Source organism: Phymastichus coffea, unplaced genomic scaffold, assembly GCF_024137745.1.
Source record: "Phymastichus coffea isolate CEN01 unplaced genomic scaffold, Cenicafe_Pcof_1.1 PCOF00151, whole genome shotgun sequence".
NCBI lineage: Eukaryota > Metazoa > Arthropoda > Insecta > Hymenoptera > Eulophidae > Phymastichus > Phymastichus coffea.
Window position 1 is genome coordinate 344,239 of NW_026706962.1, and position 27,965 is coordinate 372,203.

The 27,965-nt window shown below is 38.8% G+C and overlaps 1 protein-coding gene across 8 annotated transcripts in view; it reads left to right on the plus strand.

Annotated features, from left to right (window-relative positions):
- Positions 1-4,764: 4,764 nt before the first annotated feature.
- The window catches only part of LOC131672464 (protein grainyhead), a 46,988-nt gene continuing 23,787 nt past the window's right edge, over positions 4,765-27,965 (plus strand). For 5 of the 8 annotated variants that reach the window (XR_009302627.1, XM_058949688.1, XM_058949692.1 and 2 more), the window contains exons 1-3: positions 4,765-4,982; positions 6,783-6,991; positions 10,740-11,476. Coding sequence is in view for 7 of the 8 variants with exons in the window: in XM_058949688.1 (XP_058805671.1) it covers positions 6,929-6,991; positions 10,740-11,476 (800 nt within the window). In the remaining variant the exon portion in view is untranslated. Of the gene's footprint in view, positions 4,983-5,340; positions 5,475-6,782; positions 6,992-10,739; positions 11,477-27,965 lie in introns of all 8 variants that reach the window. The other 3 variants (XM_058949689.1, XM_058949690.1, XM_058949691.1) reach the window with 3 other exon arrangements.

Here is a 27,965-nt window from a genome sequence, read left to right on the forward strand (position 1 = left end):
AAAAAGGTGAGAGAGAGAAAGAGAAAACAAAAAAGGTTCGTGAAAGGAGGCGAAGAAGGAGATCTAGGGGCGCAGGTATACATGCTCGGCTTTCTGAGAGCGTCTTGACGTTGGGGGTGACAGGTGCATATGCGCTACGGCAGCGTTTTCCAAGCGGCAATGTCAGCCTCCCTACTGATGTATGTTACAAACACGCCCACGTGAGAAAGACATGCAGGTAAACGAGAAAAGTCATATGGATGGCTGAATAGCCGATTATTGCTATTCCACCATTAGTTCATACACATCTAGCATTCTAAGAGATTTTAATACTATGCCTCTGGCTATTTACTGATTTCCTCCCCCTCCTTTCTCGATATTCCCCAGGGAGTGAAAAAAAGGCTATATCTGTCTTATATTAACTTAGATCTGCAACAATCTTTGCCTCTCTGATTATTCAAAGAATTAAGAAACAATTATCTAATCGCATTCAACTTTACGTATTCATACGTTATGAAACTATCGAATCGCTTTCAAAATTTTTTTCTTCTTTTTTTTCCAACCAAAGATGAAAATGAATATGTCACTACGATTTCATGTAATAATTTAAATAATGAAACTTGCCAATGTTATTTTTCTAAGCTTCTACAAAAATAATTGATAAAATAAAGAATCAGTTTTTATATATTTTTAATTTAGTAGTTTTCATGGATTTGTATCATACATAGCTCAACTTATTTTCGAATAATTATTTTAACAATGAATATTATAAAACAAAAAACTATCATCATCATCGTCATCATCATCATCATTATTATTATTATTATTATTATTATTATTATTATTATTATTAATGTGAACAAATTCGATAAATCGAAATAATCAGAAATCATACATGCTGACAAATATTGAATTTTACTTTGAGACGATATTATTGGAGTAATTAGAGCCGATTAATAAAAATCTCGGCCTAAATTAAATTCAAAAACTTATAGGACAATGAAATATCTTCTATCGGATACCAATTGAAATTAATACAAAATTAAAAATATTGCACCTTCAGCTTCTCACGAATCTCTTTGTTTAAAAATGTCACAGTTGTTGACTTCCTTGGATGTGAATTGCGGAACCAAGCTCTTGCACGACTCTTGAGTCCCTTTTTGAGACAAGGCACAGAAAAAGAAGTCGCGTCGCATACTCTCTCTCTCTCTCTCTCTCTCTCTCTCTCTCTCTCTCTCTCTCTCTCTCTCTCTCTCTCCCTCTCTCTCTCTCTCTCTCCCTCTCTCTCTCTCTCTCTCTCTCTCTCTCTCTCTCTCCCTCTCTCTCTCTCTCTCTCCCTCTCTCTCTCTCTCTCTCCCTCTCCCTCTCTCTCTCTCTCTCCCTCTCTCTCTCTCTCTCTCTCTCTCTCTCTCTCTCTCATTCTTTTTCATCCTGCAAGCCACTATGTTCGGAGAGCTACACCAGCAGATAAACACGATGCAATCCCAGGTATTATAGGCTAACTGTTTTGTGTTTTCAAACGCTTTTACGGTTGCACTTGGTTTATCAATTGAGTAATACGCAAAAAATGTAGCCACAATTCTAAGCTTTAATTTATATCAAATCATTGTTTTCGATTTGAGAATTCATTTTCAGAGGATCTTGCAATTCTTTCATCTAATGAGTAGACTGAGGGGAAAGAGTGATATGGTTCGTGTACGGATTTGGTGTATCTTTAACATCATCGCTTTGCGGCTTTGATACTTGGAGACTAGTGGGATAAAGTTGATAAGTACGTCAAGTATAGGCATCATTCAGAACAACATTTATAATTTCTTTCCTCAAATATCTTGTTTATGAACGGTGATGGTTGCGTAAATGAAATAAATGTAAACGATGATAAGCTTTGCGATGAAACCTTGTATATTCAACGTTCTTATCGAAGCAATATAAAACATGAAGAATAGACCTCTTCGTTATATGGATATACGTCAAGAGAATCTTTGCGTCTTAAGGCATTTTCATTTTTTTCCATTTGTCAATTTTGTAAAAGCGAACAGCAGAGTAAAAAAACGAGCGAAAGATACGCGAGCGAGTGAGCGCAAGGGAATGTCTCTTCGAGGGATGAGAGAAAAAGTGTATGCCGGGGAATCTCGAAGGCCAATAAGCGAATCGAAACGCATTTAACTTTCTCTTTTTTGTAATAAAGTTGCCGTTTTATTGCTAATTCTTTCGTGTAAATTCTCTTGATCCTTTTTTGTTTCTTCCCAAAAAATTAAAACGAAAAAAGCGTCAACAAGTCTCTCAACTTCAATTTTATTCCTCGAATTACCTTTCCCGTAATAATTACTTTGCTTGCGGATATATTAATAATAAATAATTACATTGAAAATTCGATAAATCCCTATGCTCCATTTTAACGCATACTCTGATCTGTGCTTATATAATAATCTTCACAAATAATGTCATGTAATTAAATTTGTATTATCAGTGTATTGTCTTGATCATAATAAAAAATAAATAAATTAATACATTAATTATTAAAATAATAATTATTAAAATAATATTATTAAAATAAATAAATAAATTATAGGAAATTGAACATTTTATATTATACAATTTCGCTAAAATTAATAAAAAAAATAAAAGAAAAATAATACGTAAGAAATTCTTTCAACTCTAGAAAACAAGAAAGATTCAGGAATGGTGATTTCAACGATTGACTACTTGCGCGAGCGAGGTGCTTACTTCCATACATTATAACAATGCAAATTAAGATGTTAATTTTTCCGATTGGTCGACAAATTAAAGTCTGATTCACATAGTAAAAAGTTAATCATTGATACTTAATAATGATACTGCGAACGAAGTTGGTAAAAAGTGAACTTTTCATCGTTTTGAAAAATTAATTCAACAAATTTCAAAACCCCTACTACAGACTTGTTCTGTCTCATTGGTTTAATTGCGTGATTGAAAATTTTCCACGGCGTGAGCGTCAGTCGCATTAGGTGGCACCGGAGAGCCCCGAGGCTGCCCATTTTTCACGAGTCTTCTTTTTCTCTCTCTCCCTCTCGTTTACGCTTGCGTTCGCTGCCTCGTTTTTTTTCAATTTTTTTAATTCTGTCCGTCCGTCGTCTCCTTTTTCTCCTTTTAATCCCGGGACTCTCTTGCGCGCGTCCGTTCGCTTGACTCCCTCCCCTGTTACACAAACGCGCGCGCACACACACGTACATGCGCACACGAACACATACAACTCTCTTTCTTATCATTCTTTCTCCCTCGTATGCACCACTCAACCGCTTCTTCGGTTTTACACACGCCCAACTTCAGCCAGATTTAACTTCTCTTATAATCTTTCCTCCACTATGCTTCATCTTTTCATTTCCTTAACTTCTCTCTTGAACAAGATCGATTGCCCTTAATATTTCTTTTCGCAAAGTCAATCACACGTAAGGAATTTTGCGTTAAATTAGGATTGCGAATATACAAATGCTTGCATTCTTTTATGCGCATGTATAAAATTTGTTTGAGTCATAATACACATGTATACCTTTACATGCTATTAGGTAATGATGCTAGCAGCAATAGAACCAACGGATCGACCTCTCGACAGATATTCACCTGATGGTAGTCCCCACTTCCAGAGCGATGCTTTTCGAAGCGATGGAAACCTGTATCGTATTGCTGCAGGCGGCCACTGGTACCACTGACTATATGGCCTATGAATGTTCATTGACTGAGACTGAGCCGATTAGAATCTATATAGAATACCTTGCTACATTGTATAGCTTCCTGCTTCAAAGATTTTTCCGATCCTCATTAAAGCTATAAATATTGATTTTGAGAACATGATTTACCGCAACTCCTGTCGTATACTTCTTACTTCTTCGCACCTACAGTCTCTCAAATATTATTATCTGTCTGCTCCTATTATTATAGAAAATAATTTACAGTTCAATAATCTGAGCAAAGGATTGGTGACAACTTTAAGGAGGTATTTGCAATATTTTTCAAAGCACTACTTAGTGTTCTAACAATTGCTCAAAAAACTACTTTCGATTACACTTTGCTTTATATATTATTTACAGGTACATATGCAGGTAATTTTCGGAGAGTTGACGGCGAATAAGCTGTCGAGGCAAGAAACAGAGAAAGAGAGAGAGAGACAGACAGACAGACAGACAGGCAGACACAGACAGACAGACAGACAGACAGACAGACATACATACAGACAGACAGTTGGAGAGAGGGGGGAGATGGGAGATAATGCCGGGTGGCCATCGCCGAAGACGTCGTCGTATACCTGAGATCTGCTCTCTATAGCTTCTTCTCGCTCCAACGCACGGCCTTTACGTAACGTTCACGACGTCGCGCCGTTCTCGTCTCTCTCTGTCTCTCTTTCTCTCTCATGCGCGCGCACTCACTCTCTCACTTTGGTACGCGCTTGGATGCTGCGGCGCCCAGTCGTAGAGTGGGAGTAGCAAGAGTCCGGCAATGCGTGGGGAGAGATTAAGTACCAAGTGAGCGAGTAAGAGAGAGAAAGAGAGAGAGAGAGAGACAGGGAGAGATGGAGTCTGAATCGTTCAGTGTGTAAGAATGAGATGGCGCGAAACGAAGCTGACGTAGCACGTAAGGTGCGGTACCACAGGTGGGGGAAACGGTCTCTTAAGAGTGAGAGTGAGGGAGAGAAAGAGAGAGAGAGAGAGAGAGAGAGGAGAGAAGAGAGAGAGAGGCAGACAGACAGACAAACAGAGAAGCAAAGCGCGTAGGTATCTTGGCTGAGGTAGAGCGAGATGAAATGAGAGAGGGATGCTGGGAGGAGAGTTTGTCGATGAGGTTGCCGTGCGGCCATGTTGGTTAGCGAGTAGCCGGTGGATAGATGTCTGTGAGTGTGTACGTGTGAACGGCGGCGACGGCAGCCTCTTCCGAATCTGCCGAGTGTGGACCGCGTCGAGTGGAGCGCCTCTACCTGCCTGAGAGACGACGATATACCAGCACGCCGCCGATCATCTTTGACTCTGTAGGTGTGTATCGCCAGTTCAGAGTAGCATCGCAGCTCTAGCTTGAAGCCTTTTGTTTCGTTACATCGAGTGCGGTATCTCTTTACATTGTTTGTTTTCGTGTCTATAGCAAAGTGATAAATCGGTGCTGGATAGTCTAAAGTGTGTGTGAACGTGAGTATGAGAGAGAGAGTGTCGATTTTTTTGAGCACCGATTAATTTTCTTAATGAACTGCATGTATGTTGAAAGGAAGAAAGAGAGAGAGAGAGATCGAGAAGGGTGGGAGGGAGGAATGGCGAGTGTTAAAATCGGTGAACCAAGACTGCCGGGTGCCGAACAACTATTAAAAAATGTGAGTCCTATATGTGACAAACCATATAGTTTGTAGTTGTGACGTTGCGTGTAAAGAGAAAATACACACACACACTCGCGCATATGCCAAAGTAGCAGCAGACGGACATCTCTTACCTATGCCGCGAGCATCTCGAATCTTCTGAGATATCAATCTTCTTAATGTAAGTAATCATACATCTTCATCACTACGTCTTGCGTTTTTATCAATGTTTATTACTCGTTTCACTTGGTATCACTTGTGTTTTTGATTTCTTTCGCTCATATGTATCTGTTAGCTTAGTGAGGGCGGAAAGCTAACTCCCGATTGAATCTCGCGTGGCGGTGGCGGTCCCATCAGGTTTGTCCTTTGGAGTTGTGTCTGGAATCAGGTTAGACCGGCCGAACCTGCTCTTCAACATGTGTTACCAGAGCTCTCCGATTCTCTCTCTCTCTCTCTCTCTCTCTCTCTTTCTCTGTTTCTCCTCCTCGTGCGTTCTACATAGTTTCACGAAAAATAACAACTGTGTGTGTGCGTGTGTGTGCGTGTGTGTGCATGTGTGTGCATGAAAGAGAGAGAGAGAGAGAGAGAGAGAGAGAGGAAAGGGATAGATTCTGCTTCATCAATAAGGGGACTAAGAAACGCTACTGCTTCTTAAAATTTCTCCGGCGACGAATACTGGATATAAAATCTCGGGTATTGCAATTGGTCTGTTAACAAATATTGACTTATTGATCCAGAATTCACTTGGCCACAGTACGCAAAGACATACTTGAAAGTATGTTTTGAAAAGCCATTAGTAGTGTAGCCGTGGAGTTCTTAAAAGAGAAAGTATAAACCACTAGAATGAATGAGCGTGAGGCATAAAAAAGCACCAGCAATGGCTGTTGCGCGAAAGGCGCGAAAAACCTGTACCAAGAAACCTTGCGCTTAGGCCTAAAAAACGATTAATAATCTCGAGATTGGCATGTTTGCGCAGGCATTTGTAGCGTTCGTCTATTATTACACCTGCCCATTCATCGTAAAAAATATAGCACTCATTAAGAGCATGCGAATTCCTGTTTATGAACAACAGTGAAGCGCCCGCACCGTGACCAGTAACACTGGTCGGTGGACCAGCTGATCGACAAGATTCTCAACCCGACAAACGGGATTCACCGACTGGCTCACGAGACTAGATGCACACAAACGTTCTGGTGACCCTGGCCCCGAAACCTGCCTCTTCCCTCTCCCGCGTTTCCATCATTCATATCGTTGTATTCTTTTACAGGTCAGGAGATTGTCGCGCTGCATCTAAAATCATCACGCAATCCTATCCGATAACTTGGCAATAGGTCTATTACAATAATATACTTTCCTGTTACTCTGCTCATTGAACTCACTTAGCTCTTGCCGCTGTTATTTGTTTGCCCTAAACCTTACAACCTGACCAAAATCCACGATTATCGCTTACTTTTCGCACTAACATCCAGAATATTTGGTTTGTTTGCAGTTCCTGACCTCATTCGACACTTCCGCAAATGTGCCATACAGCAAGCTACTGTGATAGTAACGAGGACTGGACTGGCAAGTGTGCCTAGCTTATACTCATTAACCGCATTTTATCAAATCAATTTATCCATACAAACTGGAACAAATATGTCAACGTGTACCGAACCGGACAACACCACAACTCTTCACATTCAGGAAGCTCTGTCACCGGTTCGTATCTATTCTCTTTCTCAGTCAACATACTCTCAGGTACATCAATATTTTCATCTCTTTCTCGCTGCTATCCCAGAAGCATCCCTCTGCCTTACGCCTTCATTGACTCACTTTCTCATCCTTATCCGTAATTCTAAATATTGGTATCATGTACTGCATTTTCTTTTTGTTCACTGTAATCACTATTTATGCCATTAAATTTAGAACCAAATGATAATTTCCTTGTTCTACATTCTATCTGAATGTACCGGTTCATAATTATTTTTCAAAGGTTAGCGAGTCAGTCACTATTATTGTTGAAAATCGTGTAGAAAACAATATTCTTGATTTAAGTAAATAAACACACACATACGTGCACATGCGTACTCACTTAGTCATAGAAAACACCTGCCTATCATCAATAGAACAGTGAAATTTTCTTTGATACTTAATGTCTAATTTACTTTTTCCGTTGGATTCATCGATTCATCAATGCTAAGGTCAAATTATCTCTGGTGAATTCTGTCCTTCTTTCTTTTACTTTCTGTTTTTCTCGCAACTTTCTTGCTCAATTTTCAAGTGACGTCCATTGAACAAATCAAACTCGTGACTGGTATGTTATTGGTAGCTATTTTATCATCATAAAAATTAGCCTTCTCAACGTACTTTCTCACATATCATAAAAGTCTTTTTAAATTTGAGATGACTAAACGGAAAAGCTGTACTTCACGGCTACAGAGCTTCCATGTATAAGTCGGATCCTGTATACATATATATAATTTTTTTTTATTTCCCCCTCCCCGTCCCACCTCCATCTCTATCTTTTTAGACTGTTAATGTGTCACAGATCGTTTATCTGAACTTTTTAATTTCTTCTGATTTTTCCTGATTTTTGGATGTCATGTTAGTGATATACGTACTTTTCATTACTTGATGATGAAAATTCATTATACTTATGTAATAAAAATAGGATAAATATCATGTTAATTCACACGTTTATCGCTTTTGAAAAATTATATGATGAGTATGTATTTGTGTAATCTAACATAACAATACCAGGAATGAAGAATTTCAAATTCTCATTCTCTCGATCGTTAGACATATTGTGCTCATAGGATTGTATAGATTATTTTTCGGCGGCTGTGCGAGCGTCGACTGCAGAGGCGCGAGTTGCAGAAGGGAAGTAACTTTCAAATTCGCTTTCAAGAAATCAATGAAGTGTTAGTGAAGAAAATAATGCGAGCCAGATTACAACGAATTTCCATTATGCAATTGCTAAGCAACGTTGTTACTTGTCGCAGATGTGTAGAGCAGTAAACTCATCTTTTGTCAAAAAAATTCGCTCTCATTGGTCTCATTGGCTTAGATTATTTTCTGTCGTCACATTTTATTTATTCATAATAATAAATTAAATTATTAGTTTTAAAGAAAAATTGTTTATCCATAAGAACGAATAAAATTAACGCTAAGCGAAGCGACGGACACGATTAATAATCAGGCAAGTAAGAGATCGAATATGCGAAGGGCAATTTATGCACATGTTACAATCTGTATGCGCGATGAGATTAGACGCGCCAAGCAAGAGTTATCGGCTTATAGCTCTTCTCTTTCGTACTTTTCGTATCAGTGCATATACAAGCGTTGTAAAAATTAACGAATTAAAATTGACAAACGACCGACTATTCCGCACAATGAGCAAATACACAGGCAGTTAGCAATCAGAGCGATGATGCGCATACCGATGACCTGCGGCTATTCGGTTCTTCTCAATTAACATTCCTGAGTATCTGTCAGTGTGCGAGCTGGTGTGTCTATTGAAAATAACCGATTACGCCTGAGTCAACTTTCATCGAGGATGCAAAACAAACATACAAACAAAGACAAAAACAACAAATGACAGAAGATGCGATGAAATTTGACGACAGAGAATACGTGCGTCCAAGAACAGGCTATCTCTCTTCTAATCTCTGCCCTTCTATATTTTTATCTCAGTTGCACAATGAATTACGAAAATCCTACTCTGACGTTTCGTATGCCTGTATAAATCTCTAATACATCATTTCAATGCGAGATTCAATTCGGCTGCTGATAATGGATAAAATAGAATACCATTATACGCGTTTGCTGCTTATGCTAGCGGATTTGTCGCAAAAGCCAACTTAAATTCACCGTTTTCTGTACAATTTTCATTGTTAGCCCTAAAATTTCATTTTTATACTCTCCACAAGCTTATCTTTTCTAGTACTTTCTTTTGCCAAGTCAAAAGACATAACTTCATTCTTGTATACGTGATTACGTGAATATTAAGCAACTTACTGAGCTTCATATATTGTGATGAATATTTAAACCAGAAAGCAGCATTCAGACAACATAAATGTGCATATAGAATACCAACAACAATTGAAAAGGGTTTCAAAAATACAAGGCGTGATTGAGATTGGCGACTTTGTAAATCTGAGAGAGAGAGAGAGAGAGGAGAGAGAGAGAGAGAGAGAGAGAGAGAGAGAGAGAGAGAGTAGAGAGTAGGATAGAGAGGTAAGCTTACAAATTGAATAACTGAACTGAAGATTTGCTCACACGCACATATCAAGGAGCACGTCGAATATCTGGACGCCGATCCTGCTTTTCGTATTGACTAGCTCTCTGTCTTTTTCTTTTCAACTCGCACTCTCGTCACTCTCGTGAAAAAACGGCGACGTACAGATTTGAATATAATCAAAAATGACAAGGAAATATGCTTATCTTGTTTTTGGCGGGTGCCATGTCACTGCTTATACCGTAACTAAAACCACGCGTGAACTTAGAAAATTATATTCCCTGATCTAGGTATAATATGATAGACTCGGTGACTTGACCCTTCTTATTCTTTATATATCTGACCCGTGATTGACTTGGACTAAATGATATTTCAGTTTTGCAAAAGAAAATGACGAAAAACACCGGTATTGAGATTGGCAGTCTCCTGACAAAGACGGCTACGTAAATGGAACAAAAGTATACTGCAAGTTTTTATGGAGATGATGGATTTTTCGACAGTGATTAAAACATATTAAACTTTTATGAAATTTTAAAATAGAGAAAGGAATTCATCTTCTTTTTTAAATTATTATAATACAGTAAAAAATTTGTGAAAAGTGATAATATATTCAAATATAGAATGAACTTTTCGCTGTCCAAAAATTTGACAAAAGTTGCAATGTTGAAAACTTGTCAGATCGCTACATACTTGCAATGTATTTTCGCCTATTTATGTAACCGTCTTTGTAATATGATCCCGTGACCTCAAATCCGAGTAGATTTTCGGTAACCTTTTTTTGTTGAAACTTTGGATAACAGTTGTTTATCAAAGTTAAAAATAATGAACACACTTAAAACTTACGTTTGATGGATTTTAGTGCACAGTGATTTTTTTCATTGCTCTATGTCGTCTCAATGTCGTTTTAAAGAGATTCAAGATTTTGTGAATTTTTTCTTTATGGAAGAATTTTGTCGGGAGCTGCTATTAGACCTATTAAAACGCATACCGGAAATCTGCTTTTTTATTGATGATACTATCCTGTTAAAATATCAAACCCATTTCTGTCCTATTAACCTATAGTGAACATTCTATAGAAAATGACATAAAATGAAACCGAACTGTAAAAATAAAAAGCAAAATGAAAAAAATATGACTATAAGAATCGTAAGAAGGAAATGAAAACTGCCTTGATAGCTACTGAAAATAGCTAAGATACGCGGCATGACGGTGTTGCATGCATTGCCCCAGGTGCAGGAGGGTCCCGTCTCGCCGGCCTCCTCGTCGCTGAGCAATCCCACGCAGTCGGACCCGTCGGAACAGGTGTTGCTTGCTACGATGCAACCCGTGAACGTGCTCGACCTCCACGAACCAATGCACTCCAAGTATCATCATCACCATCACCACCACCACCATCACCATCACCCCAAGTACAATCATCACCTGCACAACAATCACTTGCAGTCGTCGGACACCGAGGTTAGCTCAGCTCCCGATCAGCAGGCACAGACTGATCCCGAGGATGACCCTCGGGTTAGTCCAGGGTCTGGCGTAGGTGAGCACAAGATGATCGATCTGATCTACAACGACGGCCAAAAAACTGTCATGTACACCCACGACAAAGAGATCATTTACGAGAGTGAAGCCGATCGCGTGCAAGTGGTGGAGTATCCGCCGCCTCCGCCATCGCCACCAACTCCGTCACCACCCTCGGTGAGAAATGGGACCCCGACGGCGACAAATATGATTCCCGTGAATTGTGTGTCTCGAGGTGGGCCAGCAACGGCTCTGCACCTCCACTATCCGCAACTGCAGCTGCAGCATGATCAAGATCTGCCGAGAGCCTTAGCCAACGGCACGACGGTATCGGTGGCGGCGGCTGGCGCGGCCACGACGACTACTGTGCTGGTGTTGTCGGAGCTGGTGGCCGCCGAGCCGCCACAGCCTCAGCTGCCACTGAGCACTGCCGTAGCCTCCCTGCGAGCCGGGTAAGTCTATCTTTCTTCGCTCTATCGTCGATTGCGCCTGCCCCGAGTTGGTAGATCGAGAGTTTTGACCGGTCCACGAAAGATCCAGTCGAATAATCATGAATATGCTGGGCCGCACGCAGTCTCTAGAATTGGTTGTAACGCTCGGCAGAGCGAGCGCCGATATATATCTCCGCGAGCATACGGCCAATAATCATTAAGTGCTAGGCGTGCCACCTTGCCTTTTGCGATAAATAAAAATTCATCCGCTCTCCGCAGAGCCGAATGAAAGTGTCTGCGTGCACGCGGACGCACCGCCGTGTTGTGAGCCGAGAGGGAGAGAGACCTTGGGGCCTCAAAAACACTGTTGCGCGCAGTCTCCGCTCCTCTTTGTGTGCCACGATCTTATACTTATTCTCCTTCGCTATCTCTCGCTCCCCTCTCTGTATTCCCTTTTTTCTCTTTTTTCTCTTTTTTCTCTTTTTTCTCGTCTTTGCCTCCGCCAAAGAATCTCTCGCGGCTTCTGCTGCGCTGCGGCCGCCTGATCGCACGTAATCACGGACCGGCTACTCTCAAGAGAGCAAATCATAACTGAAATTCCCTGCCGGCGCGAGCACGGGCCTCTTTCTTGTTACGCGCGCCCTTCGCAGTTTCATTATTTTTAGACTAGCTCATTCAACGACACTGCTCATGACTTTGTCTACGTGCCTCCGGAGGGCCGTCCAGGGTTCCACGATTCCGTGCAGACTATAACGCCTCGTCTTGAAGGGCATAGCGCGAACATGCGAGTAACATGTTACACTACAGACTTTCTGGCTTATACCTAATTATCTTTTGATCGATCGAGCTATGGCCACGTTTACGGCGAATATCGAGATAATAGCAACGTTCATCCTCTCTATTGCAAATCACAACGATATTTTTCGGATGGAATGCCGTACCTAGCCTTCATCTTCTTACAAACTGTCTATAGGCGAATAATTCTTACGAGCCTTTCCATGTTTTGAGGACTATTTTAATTGATGTTAGTAGAACATCATTTTTCTTTATTATCTAAATCATCAACAATTTGCATGGAATGTCATTTTTTTATGAATTCAACCTTGACTGACCATTAACAATCATTTTATGCTCAGATGAGTTGGCGCTCTGGTCTAACAAAATTCATCGATATCACAGAAAATTGCTTGTATTTACCACAACAGAGTGCATGTATCGCTCACCTTGGCTCGACATTGTCTGCCAGATGAAACTGTTCCTTGGGTGTATTTCTCACGCGAAATTTCGCCCTTTCACTTCGATGCACTCAAGGTTCTTCCGCTGGAAGGTGGCTAAAATGAGAAGTGGCAGGGGGCGCTGCGCGTACACAATCGCCGATTCACTCCATACGTACCAATGAATTTTGACATTCATACGAAGAAACACTGGTATTATCTTATGATTTCGTTATTTAAAAGGGCTACTTTTACGATATTTTTCAAAAGCAATATCTGTTAAAACAGTAAGGTTTATACAAATCATAATAGAACCTTGGCAATTGCAATTTTATCCTGATAAAACAATTCTCATAGAAATATATGCTAGTATCGGCATTATACACTTAAAAACCCCATAAAAGATTACCGAAACAAGAGTGACTTTCATATTATACAAAGAACGCGGGCGCCTATTTTGCCCACAAGTTAGTTAGAATTTTTTCGGGCATTGGATCCAAATTGTTGTTTTACAAGTTTGTGGCAAATAATTGACGTTGAATAATGTCGGCAAAAAGCTATATGCAATTTTAAACATCCGCTTGTGAAGATATTACAGAGAGAGAGAGAGAGAGAGAGAGAGAGAGAGAGAGAGAGAGAGAGAGAGAGAGAGAGAGAGAGAGAGAGATCGGATACGTGGGCAGCGTAAGATGATACGGGTGCTACGTAGCTGAATGAGCGGACGAAGCACACACCCACACGCCCAACGATATAAAGGCTCTACCGACAACCGGCCAATGTTACGCCGCTCAAAATGGCCGATTTATTCGCCTTCCGGGCATAACTTGCTATACTTTTATATTTTGTCATTTTTCTTCCTATTTTTCATTTTTAAGCTTCATTAGACGTTCATTCGTTGTCCTCGATGTTACATAAATGTTCCAATAGCTTTTAAGTTATTATTCGTCATTTTTTAGTCATACTTATAAAATCATGCTTGTGGTTAAATTCGCATAAATATTGACAATGATTCATTCAAATATTTAATATTTTGAGTTAAAAAGAATTTTTTAGAAACTTTCGATAGTAAAAGTTTTAGTTGGATAGCGTATTTCGTTTTCATATGAATTTCAGCATCATCGTATTTAAAAAGTACATATATCATATTTATATAAACATAAAACACTCTTGTTATTCTTTTTTTGTAAAAGCAGCTTACCAATTCTCTTAAATATCCAGCATTGAAAGTGTTACATATATTATAAACGAAGGTTTTACGTATTTTCGTATGTTTATTCGTTGATAGAGGAGGCGAACCTGATGTACATATTACAATGTAATTAAGCGTAGTAAAAGAAATGATAAAAAGGGGCCGCAAATCCAATACAAAAGACAGACTGCTGACAAAATAAAAGAGTGAGAGGGGAAGGGGGAGCGAGTACAACGACGGTAAGATGCAGACAAGGTAAAAGAGCGAACATTTACCATCACTTCTCATTTGTACATCTGACATCACGGATATCGCATTCAAATGAGATAATACATTATAAGTCATGGAATGGACGATACATTTTATTCATAGTAATGGATAATTGGCAAAATGTTATAATGTTTTGTTGGTGCCAATCATTAACGATTAACCGTATTAACGATTAACTTTATACTTTTATATTTTATTACGAGACCAATCCTTCCTCCTTCTTTCACTTGCCCTTCAAATCATTGACTCTCACAATGTTACCTTAGTAAAGTGATATTCCGAATCACAGATTGGGAATCTAACTTTATGAAGTTTGTAAAACAAATTGCATATATACTATAGTACACACATACAATCAGACACACACACACACACACACACAAGCGCGCGCGTGTTTGTTTTTATTTATTTATTTCCAACGAAAAAGCCATTGATAAATTCAATTTATATGATTTTGAACAAAGATCACAGCTGATTTGTTTCCGTACATAAAAACTATTTGCATATCTCATATGCTAATGATTTAGATGAATTTTTTTATTCTTACTACGTTGGTGTTTGTTATATCGCAGCGCGCAGATTCCGCATAAATTAACAAAATATTTCATCTGTTTTTCTTGGTGCATTTTCAAAGTATGTATTGGGTGTAAAAATAAAAGGTTTAAAAGAGGATGCATAGTGCTGAGTCAGGCTTATCATATAAAGAATAAAATGTATAATCTAATAAAAGACGAAATAAAAAATAGCGTTGGTATTTCTTAGGCACACATCACACATCATGCTTATGGTTTCCTAGTAGAGTGTTTTGATAGCGCAGGAAAGAGTAAAGCAAATTGCAATCGTTCCGCATTAGGTCGCAGTTAACGAAAAAAACCGTTTATCGACGTCCTTGAAATTCCAGGGGCTTTTGGGTAAAAAATGTCATCGAAAAATAGATAAGGCCAGAGGAAGACAAAACTAAAATCTCTCAAGGCAATAAACAAAGAGCCGTGTTTCAATGAAACCCTAAAATAGAAATGATACAGGTAATTGATCGACCGTGCGGGGTTTGAGCCTCAAATCTTGTAGCATACGCGTGATTCCAAGGACATACACGCGCAAACATGCGCATGGCTTTACGATGTTTATAATCCTTCTTTTTTTTCCTCGCCAGAAAGCGACGTTTGTGGCTAAGCTGAGCTGTTCGTATTATGTAGAAGAATTATTGCGGAGATCGAACGTCGTTATCTCTGCGTGTGATTTTTTTCTTCAGTTCTATAAAAATGATGTGGATTTTATTGCATGTAAATGAGTATATTATTGCTGTAAAATATTACCGCTCGGAGTTCAAACAAAATTACGGATATGTGCCTATGTGAATCGGTCATTGTTTCTGACGAGAAGAGGTTGGAAAAGATGTAAACACAGACAGCAGAATACTTATCGCCAATGACAAGCTGACGGCACGTGCTCGATAGTTTTTGGCCCGGTTCTTCATGGTGTACTGTTGCGCGGGTGATGGTTGCCAGACGGGTATATTGTAACGGTATACAGGTCTTCGACTTTAGAATAGAGAGGAATGAGGGGCGAGCACCAAACCAGTAAGGTCTTGGCAAACTGGTCGATGTAATAGGACGGCCAGAAGCAGAAGATCCTACAACATGGAACGAGTTAGATTCAAGAGAGAGAGAGAGAGAGAGAGAGAGAGAGAGAGAGAGAGAGAGAGAGAGAGTCGAGCAGGTGTGTGCTGGCGGCGACGGAGTTGTGGCCGGTTACTTGCCTGAGCTGCCAGATTCCTCGAAAGGTCGTTTGCTTTGCTTATACACCCGTATGTCACAACACTCACGCTTTTTCCGAGTGCTGGCTCTGCTCATGCTTTCTGGCGAATCACTCTCTCTCTCTCTCTCTCTCTCTCTCTCTCTCACTCACTCACTCTCTCTCTCTGTCTTTTTCGAATTTCCGAACACAAGACTACATCTACGGCGTAGCAGCTTTATATTTCTAGTCTGACGTTCAGTGCGTCGCGCCTGGAAGTGTTACGCAGCAGAGCATTCGCTGATACACGTCCCTTAAAACTTTGAGAAGCTCGCCTACACATACTTGCGTCAGTCGGCATTGGAATGCCAATAAATCGCTCGCTTGCCGCCCGAATAATGATAGCCGTTTTTCTCTAATCATTTATATATTCCCTCTCGTTCTCGTGCGCTTACGATTGGAGTAATCATCGATTACGGATTTACGAGTGGCGATAATGGCGTTATGAAATTTTACGCTCTCCAGACGAGTGGTTATAGCTATTTGCTCTACCCCCCCTCGTTCCGCCATCTCCCAAGCTCCTGCTCCCACCCACCCGCATCCCCTCTCCAGGTCGCGCGATTTTCTCGCTCCCCGCGCGCGCGCGCGCGCGTTGTTTGCTTCGTCTGATTGGCGTATACCCGCGGGAAATGAATAGCTCACGCTCCTCGATTTATTTACCTCGGCTATAGCAGTTGTGAGGTAATTGTTAGTTTTAAGACCTTTTAGCATGATAGTTAGCAGCAATTTTACGCTCTCGGGCGAGAATAGATGAGCTCGCTTTATTGTTTTTCTTCGCTTCAACTGGGACCTAATGAGTTTAGACTTGAAAAATGTTTTAATCCTGCTTACAGCTATGGCTTCATTGCGCGCACTCATTAGTCACTGGAAGCACATACGATTATAATGCATGTATAGACAAGGCGCCGCGCCAATGTCTTGTGGGAGAGGGGCGGGAGGAGCGCTATGCATCGTATATGAGGTTGGTGAGTAATGACTGGCTCGATAATTACGATAAAAGTCACATCCATGGCACGTGTCAAATACATCTGTGCACCTGCTTGATAAAGTCAACAGAGCGAGTGCATGGAGTTTTGTTGTGCCGAGCAAATTCGCCTTGTCGTCCTCTGACATGACGTATTTAATTGGCCCTTTACCCGATAAAGAAAGCTTAATATATATATCGTGAGCTACAAACGATTGCTATCGTTACTCAAGGGCAATCCTCATCATGCAATGAAATTTTGTTACGCCAATAAAACTGTATCTACGCCGTGAACTACAAATGTATTCGTTTCGAATTGAAATCGCAAGCCTTGCTTGGTAGCTGCGTATATCGGATCGGTCAATCTATCCTTCCGCTCTTGCTCTTGCTGTCTCCTGCTGTCGCGCTTGTGTGGGAAACGCAATCTTGATCTCTCCTTCTCTCCTCTTTTCGTCTCTTAAGTTTCTTGTCTGCGTCTCCACTCTCTAAAACAACAACAACTCTATATCCCTCGTATCCGTATATGTATATATATGTATGTATATATGTGCGTGTGTGTGTGTATTCATGCTTCATAATGCAGCTTGCTCGGATTTCCAATTTACAGATATCTTTGTACTATTAAGTAATGAAAATTTCAGCGATCAAAAACATTTCCGACACACAAAAGTCATTTTACTGAAACTGTTTGATAGCAAAGCCAATTTTCCTCTTTGAATTCTACAGCGATAACTTACTTTCCTATATGTAAAAAAGAAATGTAAATAGGAATATAGGGCCATATAAAAAAATTTGAAAATTCTACATAAATTATTGTTTTTGTTGTAATAGTTAATAATGTAAAACTTAATTGCCAAATTATTTTTTAAAGTTCTTCCACAAGCCAAACGTTACCGTGTAACTGATTGCAATGATGAATGTCGTCACCAAAATATTTTTTCCATAATTACACATTATTTTATTGTTACAAGTAGCGCTATCAGATCTATTCATTTTCACGCGCAAAAATGTAGTTTATATCAAAGTTCAATAATTGGAGATAGATGTTTTTACACTGACCGTATGACAGCTTATTTAAGTGCGCAGCTGGGAAATGAGTCCATGCATGTTAAAAAAAAACTCGTCGTCTCTCTCTCTCTCTCTCTCTCTCTCTCTCTCTCTCTTTCTCTTCAAAGTCAGAATACCTGTTTTGCACTTAGCTGGAGTTACAACCTACAACTATATTATAAATTTTTAGTAAATAGACAATCAGTCAGATGATTTTTTAGATACTCTGTTCCCTATTATTAATGCGCAACTATGGTGTTTGTGTTATTGCACTATAGTCGTAACAAATGCAATTTACAAACAGGAAACTTATTATTCATTATATTTATTTATTATTTTATTCACGACAAAAATTTAAGCGTCTAGATTATTTAAACATTGTAAGTAGTGACAGTTTTTTTACTCAACTTTACGTCAATAAAACAGTCGCCAGTTAATAATGGTAATAAACGATGATTTAAAAGACTTATTTCAAATGCTAAAATATTCTGGGCATTCGAGGAAAAGCGCCGCGCCAGCATTAATCCACTTTGTGGCCAGACATAAAAAGGTAAAAACAAGAAAAGCGCGCAAGCAAGTGCCTGCGTGTAGCCTATCATTAGCATCGATCGATTGGCAATTACCGGCCAAAAAGGAAAAGAGCACTTTTCATCAGCCAGACTTTTCACTTTCAATATGTACCCGCCATGGAAAACTTGGCGTATATTAGTATTTTAAAATTCTTAAAGGCGCGCATAACTATGTAATATTGTCCAATTGTCTTGCGCCAGTAATTTTAAAACTTTCAAATGTCGGTATTTTCCTAAATTTTGATCGATTGTTGACTTATAACGTATGCATATTCAGTAAAAAATAGCCAATAGAATTGCTAGCAATATTAACATTTATTAGCAATATGACCAAATTGCAGAAATTAGAGCGGTAGAGCTTCCATTTAGCGTGTGGCACTCTCGGAATAATAGAAACGTCTAGCTAGAAACGACGTTTAGAAAAATCTCACGATTAGTTTGGAGCGGGGGCTTCGTATCAGCGAATCACTGTAGGTGATAGAAACAAGAAGGAAATAAAGAAAGAAGGAAAGAGGCGCGGCTTATCGTGTCGCGCGAGTAGGAGAAGCAACAGCTCGCGATAAAACCGCTCTCCACTACTTGAATGTACGCGCGAGAGATAGGCGCATAAACGACGCCACGCCCTGTTCTCTTATAATTGCGCTCATTCTCTCTTTCTCGCTCTCTCTCTCTCTCTCTCTCATTCTCGCAGTTGACATTTCCAAAAATGCGTCTGGAATGTGCACGGTTCGTCTGATAATATATGTAATGCTGAATTATGCTGTAGCTTTCACTAAACTCTTTCTTGAATTATGCACGCCGATTAATTGGCGCGCACGCGCGCGTGAAATAATTACTTTGCATTCTTTACGCTGACCGCTTATCGTATATCTTTATCTTTAACTTAGTAACAATATTCTGTCGCATCAAGAGAAGTTGACAAAGTATAGAACCTTCATATTCTATATCTATTATTATTATTGTTATACAAGTTAAGGAAAAGTAGAGTCATGAGAACAATACTCAAACTGGTTTACAATTGCGTGTAAACGGCTGATACTTATACGTGCAGAGCGTTATGAGAGCTTGCTCAGTATATGCTTTTACATACTATTCAAGTTCTTGATATCTGAATCTAGTAGTTCCAATATTCCGTTCTGTTGATTGTCTCTTCCAGCATATCAAAGTTATTACAGTTGACATTTTTTGCGATTTCCAATTGATTCGCGGGGCAAGACTACCGAATAATTTCGATAGAAAATTCGTGCGTTTATATATGGGAGTGTAGCATTGCGTGCACAAAATGATTTATCGAGGTTTACAGTGACGATCAAACAATCATATAGAGTTTTATTTTATTTATTTACGTTATTAAGATATACATATTTATGCTTAAATCTAACAAATTTATCGGTATTGTGTCCTAATATAAAATAATGTTCGGGTTTCGAATTGTTCCGGTTATTAAATGATCAACTTTCTACAGTTTTATTAAGGGGATCAGCCGTTGTCAAATAGTGAATATTGAAAGTTTTTCTTGTTGGCATATCAAAATCATTCGAATAAAGATATCGTCATGGAAACCTTTCCATCTTTAAGGGCTTAATAAGAGCTTTCATTTTCTTTCTCATGAATATCAAAATCTTATTAAGAGGTCCTAGAAAGTTCCCTTAATTGTAACATTTTATTTGTTGAAAAAATTGACTTTACCACGCTTTCTGAACGTTAGAGTAAGCGGAAATCATGTTGGGAGGTCTCGTTGTCTTTATTATGACTTGTACTATGGAATGAGTGGAGCCGATTTTTAAAAAATTATTCTTTTTCAAGTTTTTTAACCAGTTTTTTTTAAATTATAAATTACTTTTTCTTAATAAAATTAAAAAACCGGTCGAAAAGCATGAAAAAACAATTTTTTTGAAAATCGGCTACACTCATTCCATAGTACAGGTCATAACAATGACAACGAGTCCTCCCAAAATAATTTCCGTTTGCTCTAACGTTCAGAAAGACACGATAAAATCAATTAAAAAATATAAGATGTTACGATTGAAGGAACTTTCTAGGGCCGCTAAATATTTTAGAATTCACAAGCAAGAAAATTAAAGCTCATACCGAGTCCTTGGATAAGTTGTCTTTGACTCTTTCAAAGTTATTCGTCAATAATATCTTAATACCGCATTGATACTTCTTTCCTCCGAGATATAATTAATACAATTATTTTATTTGGTTATATAAAACTTTTTGAATCGAATCATGTATAAATATTGGAATAACGTTTTCTACGTTCTAGTTATCGTTAAAACTTATTGTTTATAGATAAATATAATATTGCTGCAGTATTGTACAGTAGAGTATACGGTAATAAGAAATGTAGTAGACCCATCATCATGTTCTCTAGAACGCGCAAAGAAAGCGGAAACACACACACACTCACACACGCACACATTATTTTGACGATGAAAACAAGCCTATTTCCATATAAAGTACTATGTGATATAAATTATAACTCCTACGATTGGCTAAAATTTCATTAATTCACAAAACGACGAAAAATTGATTTATTCTCTCCTAGTGCAAATTGTGTAATGTATTGTTTACCTTAATTAAATTATATTTGTTTTATTGTTTGCATAACTGGTAATATGTAATTTACAATGAGTATTCCAAATCAGTAGTAAAGTATAATGAATCGGCAATGATTTTACGATAGTATATAAAAGGCATTGTACGATCATATCAGATTTAAAGAAGAAATCTCGTGAATGGGCATGAAAGCCACTGCCCAGAAAACACCATTCTCGGATAGAAATACCTTTTAGTTTCCAAAACCTATTGTAACAAAGGTAGAAATACTCCACAACGGAGAGACTTTTCTCGACTATTTATCGATAGACTTGAGGCAAGAAATCAATTTCCCGAACTCTCTCGCATATAAGTACAAGCGCGCAAGAGTAGAATTAACAAGAAGAAGAAAATGATCAGAGGTCTTGTGCGACTGTTATGGTCACCTGGGGCGATGCATAGTCTCGCGTAGCCGAGCGTTTTTTTTCATCGTCTCGACAGTTAGGTACATACAGGCGTGTGCTCGGTGGAGAGCTTGGTGAAACTACGATCAACGACAAAAAACTCGAAAGTCACCATGATTGGCCGTAAATCAATAATTGGATCGTCGAGAATTGATCGTCGATGCCAAATAAATACTCTTCTTCTTTGTGTGCGTGCGCGCGCGTGTGTGTGTAAGAGAGAGAGAGAGAGAGAGAGAGAGAGAGAGAGAGAGAGAGAGAGAGAGAGAGAAAATTGAATGATAACTTCCATACAAGATATCCTGTAGCATTACATGTAGAGAACTCAACTGCTTCTATTACTTTCCTCCATCTTAAAATAGAGCTTCCTTAAATTTTATAAAACTACGAAGTACATACATGTAATCACCATGATTTATTAACAATTTTTTTTGTTAATCAAGATATTTCTTACTGAAAATTTTTTACTTTACAAAAAAACCTGGCTGCCGTTTTTTCGCCATTGTTTATTGTTATCAAATTCATGCAAGTTAAATTTTTATTTTGAGACCAACTTATATAATCAGTTTTGAAGGAAATGCAATTGCGTGCAGTCATAATTTAATCTCTAGTATTATACTACTAGAAATTATCACAGCAAAGAAAGACGCGCTTAGATTGCTTAGATAAATTCGCGTTTCTCACAGTGAAACAATTATTACTGCTTCTTCAATGGTATAACTAGTTATAATGCTGATTTTTTATTTAACAATGTATTCACGTGCGGTCTAACGTTAAATTTTTATGGAATACTTTTACTGAAGGTGTGAAGATCAAATTATTATCCCAATTCTAGGCAGTAATCATGAAATAGTTCACATTCTTAGAAATAAAAGGTAAGCCTGTGGTTACCTCTTGCGTAGGTTGAACGTAGCACGTGTAATAGGCATCACCGTTGCATGTAGTTGTAGTCTTTGTCAATGAATCGACGTGCAGCCGCAGTAGCAGCAGCAACAGTGACAGCGACAGCAGTGGGGACACGTACATTACGCCTGGCGCGAGTAAAAGAGTGGGGTCGCCGTGGTTTAAGGGGCGGGTCTAGCAACACGTCGCTTCCCTCTCTCTGTCTCTGTCTGTCTTTCTCTCTCTGTCTCTGTCTGTCTGTCTGTCTCTGTCTCTCTCTCTCTCTCTCTCTCTCTCTCTCGTTCGTTCAACTATACATATACCTTTCTCTGTCTCTCGTCTTGCCGGCAAAGCTCACACTTACCTGACAAGATGTAAGAGAGCGCGAGCTCTGCCGACCTGTAGCCCGCTGCCGGCACAGTCCCATGCAAGACGTCGAGCCGGCTTCAACTATGTGTCACATATACTCGTCACAGCATTAATACACTAACAGAAGTAAATAAGAAAGAAAGGGAGAGAAAGAAAGAGAGAGAGAGAGAGAGAGAGAGAGAGACCGGAAGAATTAGAGATTCTAAGAGAGAGAGAAAGCTTTAAAGTGCGAAAGCTCCATGTGTATCTCTTAGTCAGTTATTATCTCGTTAGTTCTTTTCGTCATCGTCGTCGTCATCTATGTGCTGTGGGATTCAGAATAGTGTTGAAGTGTCTACGTCTTGCAAACATTCTTTTTTGATCAACTTTTGTGATTAAAATTATTTTTTCAAGTGCTCTTTGAAATAAAAGATGTGAAAATATAATTAAGAAATAGCTTATTGCTATTTTACATAGTGATGAGGCGCGGCTTACGGATCTTTTCAGTATTTGCAAAGTCCTAAAGTACTATCAAGAAAATAACAAGTAAAGGTAGGCGAATAAATAATTAGTGTTCTCACTATTTTATTATGTGCGATACCGAATTATCATTGAATGAGTGAAGATACTTTGAATATACAATCATGCACACATGCGGGGATATACATTTTTGTACAACTGTAGTAGAGGAGAGAGACCTATCCTGTATGAACATCTGTATAAGTACAAACATTGTCAATGAAATAGACATTATTATATGTTCAAGATTATGTTTCTATGTCGCAATTGCACTCTTGTCCTAAGTTGAGCAGATTTTGGTCCAATCATACGCATGCAAAGTAAAGAGGCTAGGCTAGTTATTTGTGCGTGTGCATACGGATTTATATGTGCGTATTTCTGCATTAATCATCGTACATTGAAACGCCGATTTATAACGTGTGTTAATCATAAATCCAGCCGATGAGCATCGCGATCAATTCGGTTGCATTGCTGTACGGACATCGTGTATGCATGTGTGTGTATGCGTGTGCGTAAAAGAACAAGAATAGAAGAAAGCCTATATAGTATGATTTTCCCATGGTCCGAGCATCTGTATCGCCTGCGCGCATACAAGCTAGGCCTAATTACGGGGTCACGGAACAGTCGTAAAGGGCATTGTGCGACCATTGGGCATTCTACCCCTTTTATGCTAAGCGAGAACTTGCGCGCATCGCAAGAATGAGCTCGAAAGGGATGACCCTCTTGGGTGACCGCTCTTTGCGTGTCCAGCGAACACTTGCCCCGTAGGCAAACGCTCGTCTGCGGCCCTTTACTTTCCACTCACATCGCCATAACGGCTACTCGGCAAATTTCACAATATGCGCTCAAATTTATTAATCAACTTCAATTTTATATCACTTTAACTGACATACATCCCTATCAAATAATGCATACTATTAAATATCCTTAAATTTCACGACTACGGCAACCATTTCGATACCTTGTTATAGCTTCTGAATGTCTTTGAATCTTGTCCCTAAGCATTTCGTCAACTGCGCTTCATGTTTCGAATGGGCTTTACAAATTATTCTCTTAACTGACATGTATACCTTGATTGGCTATCAGTAGTCTACAATGTGATTTCAATTGTTCTGTATCTTTTTTATTGAAATTCCTTATAAAATGTAGGTTATCGTCGCCATCGATGGGATTTGTTCTTGTACAACATTAACAATTTAAATACAAAAATCGATCGTCAAAAAGCTCAGCATTGATGTATTCATTAGATTAACATAATGTCTGCATTAATTACGTAAGTCATTCATGACACTGAACAAAATCCTATGTAAGTAAAATAATCATTTTGAATTAATCAACAAATATTAAAAAAAGAAAATTTATTATTTATTTCTCCATTATCCGATAAATTTCTTTACGCTTAATTAATACGAAAAATATATTATTCTGATAAGAGCATAAATAATTAATTAATATTATCGAAAAGATTACGCTAAATACATTCAAAATCATTCAAATCATTGGCAACAATTAGCAAACCAAATGCCAAATCATTATATCATGACGAAGAAAAAGTAAATGATAGCATTAGGAATCTTGGAAAAATCTATCAAGATACAAATTTTGTTTTTTTCTAGGCGAAAAATTAAGGTGTTAAGAAAACAATTGTCAAACACTTCATTTGGCTAATGAAGCCCTTGAGCATAGTCGTACACGCGCCATTCCCCACAAGGAAGCTGCGTCCCGTGGCGCATTGTCGTCCAAAATACATTACAGTAGAGACCCCCGTGGATGTTAATTAAATGGCAACGTTCTCGCAAATTTCTTAATTGGGGGTTCGTGACTCTGAGAAAATTGGTAATTTTCGGTTTCCATAGCAATGTTCCCACCCTCCACCACACATCTATGTAATTACGTCGGAGCATATGGAATCCAGAATCGTTTATTTAGTTTGATATACTAATGACGACGGGTATCACTATTGATCGAGATAAAGAGATGTATTTTTAAGAATGACGTGCGAACACTTCTTTTCTATACTTGTTGTTCGTTCTGTCTTATAAGTCTACTGAATGTATACGGTTGAGCTCAGAGTATTTTTTTCTTGTTCTGTGTAATGCTTAATCACATATATACCTATCAGACTGACCAAGTCTGACAAAAATAACTAAGCGTTGGCTGCGACAGATGACAACACGATGCTCGTACGCGCACCCACACGCGCATGCGCACGCACGCACACGCACACACGTGTGCGCGCGCGCGTCTTATCGTATAAAAAACATCTAGACTCGCGTTACAATCAATCAGCTGATGACGATAGCCTTGAAAGGATGCGAAATCATTCAATCTCGTAGCAGGTTAAAAGTGATTTTTATTATCAACGGTGACGAGTTCGTGATGTCGACCCATGAAATTTCTATCGATTTGCATTTTACGAGACATATATTATGATATGCAGAGATAGTTACTGCGCGAGCGGGTTTTTACTTTCTCTTGTTTACGGAGTAAAGAGCACGAACAATAGAATCGTTTCTTTTAATAGCGGTTGAGTAGATTCATTTAGAAAATTCCACGTCGACGATTATGTAACTTTAATTTATATTTTGGTATTCGATCGTTTAGCAGGAGATGAAAGAAAGAAGGAACGTCGGTTAAACGTGGAAGGCAAGCGACTAGAACGATGGCGATGGGTTGTGATGGAAAACTAAAAACGAATAATGATAAGCATACCGTTACTATGTTCTCCGTGCCTATCAGCTTTGTTTCTTCTCACACATGCCTTTAAAGCAGAAATCGATATTTTATCGATATATAAAATAACACAACGGTAGCCTCTTGACGAGTAATAAATTTTCAGTGAACATTAGAAGAACAAATGAAACTTATTGGTCGTAGAGTGCCTATCGCTGATAGAAATATGTATAACTATTCGAGAGATCAAAAATGTTAGATTTTTCATTTCTCTAACAAGCTCAACTGAACCCTAATTAATTATGTATCAATTTTGGAATATCAATCACACGCAAATAGAGTAACTCAGCCCAACGATCCTGACTGCCATTTACATTAACATATTTTAATGAAATAAGTACATCTTAAGTCACAAAACATGAATCCACTTGACAGCTCACAAATATTCGTTTAGCATTATTACCACAACGTTCGTACCGTATTTCTTACTCGACGTAAGCTATCTACCCTAGCTGGATTCGGTCATCCGTCTTGGACGAGGTAATTTGGACCTCAAATAAAAGTACAAAATAAGCTGCAGATTTAGTTTGCATTGCGGTTTGGCGTAGCGATTACTGAACTAATCTAGCAGTATTTTTTGTCTAGAAGCATTAGTTTATGTAAAAACAACGAATTTATATATGAAATGATATCGCAGTAGGCGTAGTTGTGAAACGTACGTTATGTTCCTGCGGGTAAAAGAGTTCGCTCGTATCGAGAATAATAGTGCTGCAGATAAGCTGCAAAGATAATGAGTCGTTCGGTAATGAAGCCAAACGATAGGAGACTGTAATTGCGTACTAAACATCGCTGCCACGTGCACTTTGCCATATTTTTTGTTATACTATTCTGAAAAAACTTGTGAAATAGTAGAGCAAAAATTAGTAGCAGCAAAATAATTAATCGATTCTCCATTAGACCTGATAATAATAGCCCCACAAAGTATAATATCGCGCAGTAGATATCTCTCCCTCGCATAGATAAGTCTTGCATGTATGGGACTATGCACGTGGTGAATTATAGTAGCACTTACGTTCAGCTACGTTGTCCCTAGCACAACCAAATGAAAATATTTTTCTGGTGGACAAGTATGCGAGATTATTGACCGAGTTGAAAGAAACTGAACAATAATTGTAGTCATTGCAATAGTTCAAGTATCGCCGATAAAAGTTGCCAAGGAGTATTACCTCTAATCAAACTCTGAGTAAAAGACTTTTAAAATCTTAATTTTTTTGGCTCTTTCGAAAAAAATTCTTGTCTGTCTAGCATCGCGCCCATCGTCATCGCACAAAAGCGATGAGCTCCCTTTGTAGAATTCAATCGGATCGACATCCACAATCTCCGTGTCCATCCGATAGTATCATTGAATGTATTTAATCAGAATACCATAATCTCTCGTTTCCTAATTTCTTGATGTTTCGTGCAAGCTATGTTAGATAGGACTTGGACGAGTGTTTACAGTCGGTTACCGGAAAAATATCATGTATAAATAATAAATCCCGAGCATGGATGAGCAACCTCACTCACATTCACTCATGTTTATTGAATTATCCGTTAAAGTTCGCAACGAGCGTGCTCCGCTACATAGAAGCATTATCTTAAACCGAGTCGTGCGGAATCGTTCAATTTATAATAAACCAATAAACCAGTGAGTTTTCGACTTTTTATTTATTTTGCACTTAACGGTCGGTCGCGGATATAATGCAATTTCTTTCGGCCAGCGGCGTTTTTTTTTTACTATCGCTCTCACTTTTTCTCGGTAGAATTCAACATTCGATCAATTATCGTGGCCGGTTGTCGGAGAAAAAGTTGGTTAGCGGAAACTACACACACAGGCACACTCGCACACGCGCAATCATGAGGAACAAATGATAATAGCGATTTTCTAAAAAAATGCCAAGCGAGCGGCCGATACAACTGTTAAAACATTATTATGACTGTTGTCGTAGCGTCAAATACATAAAAATGGCGCGTTGCACTTGAAGAGAAAAGATAAGGAA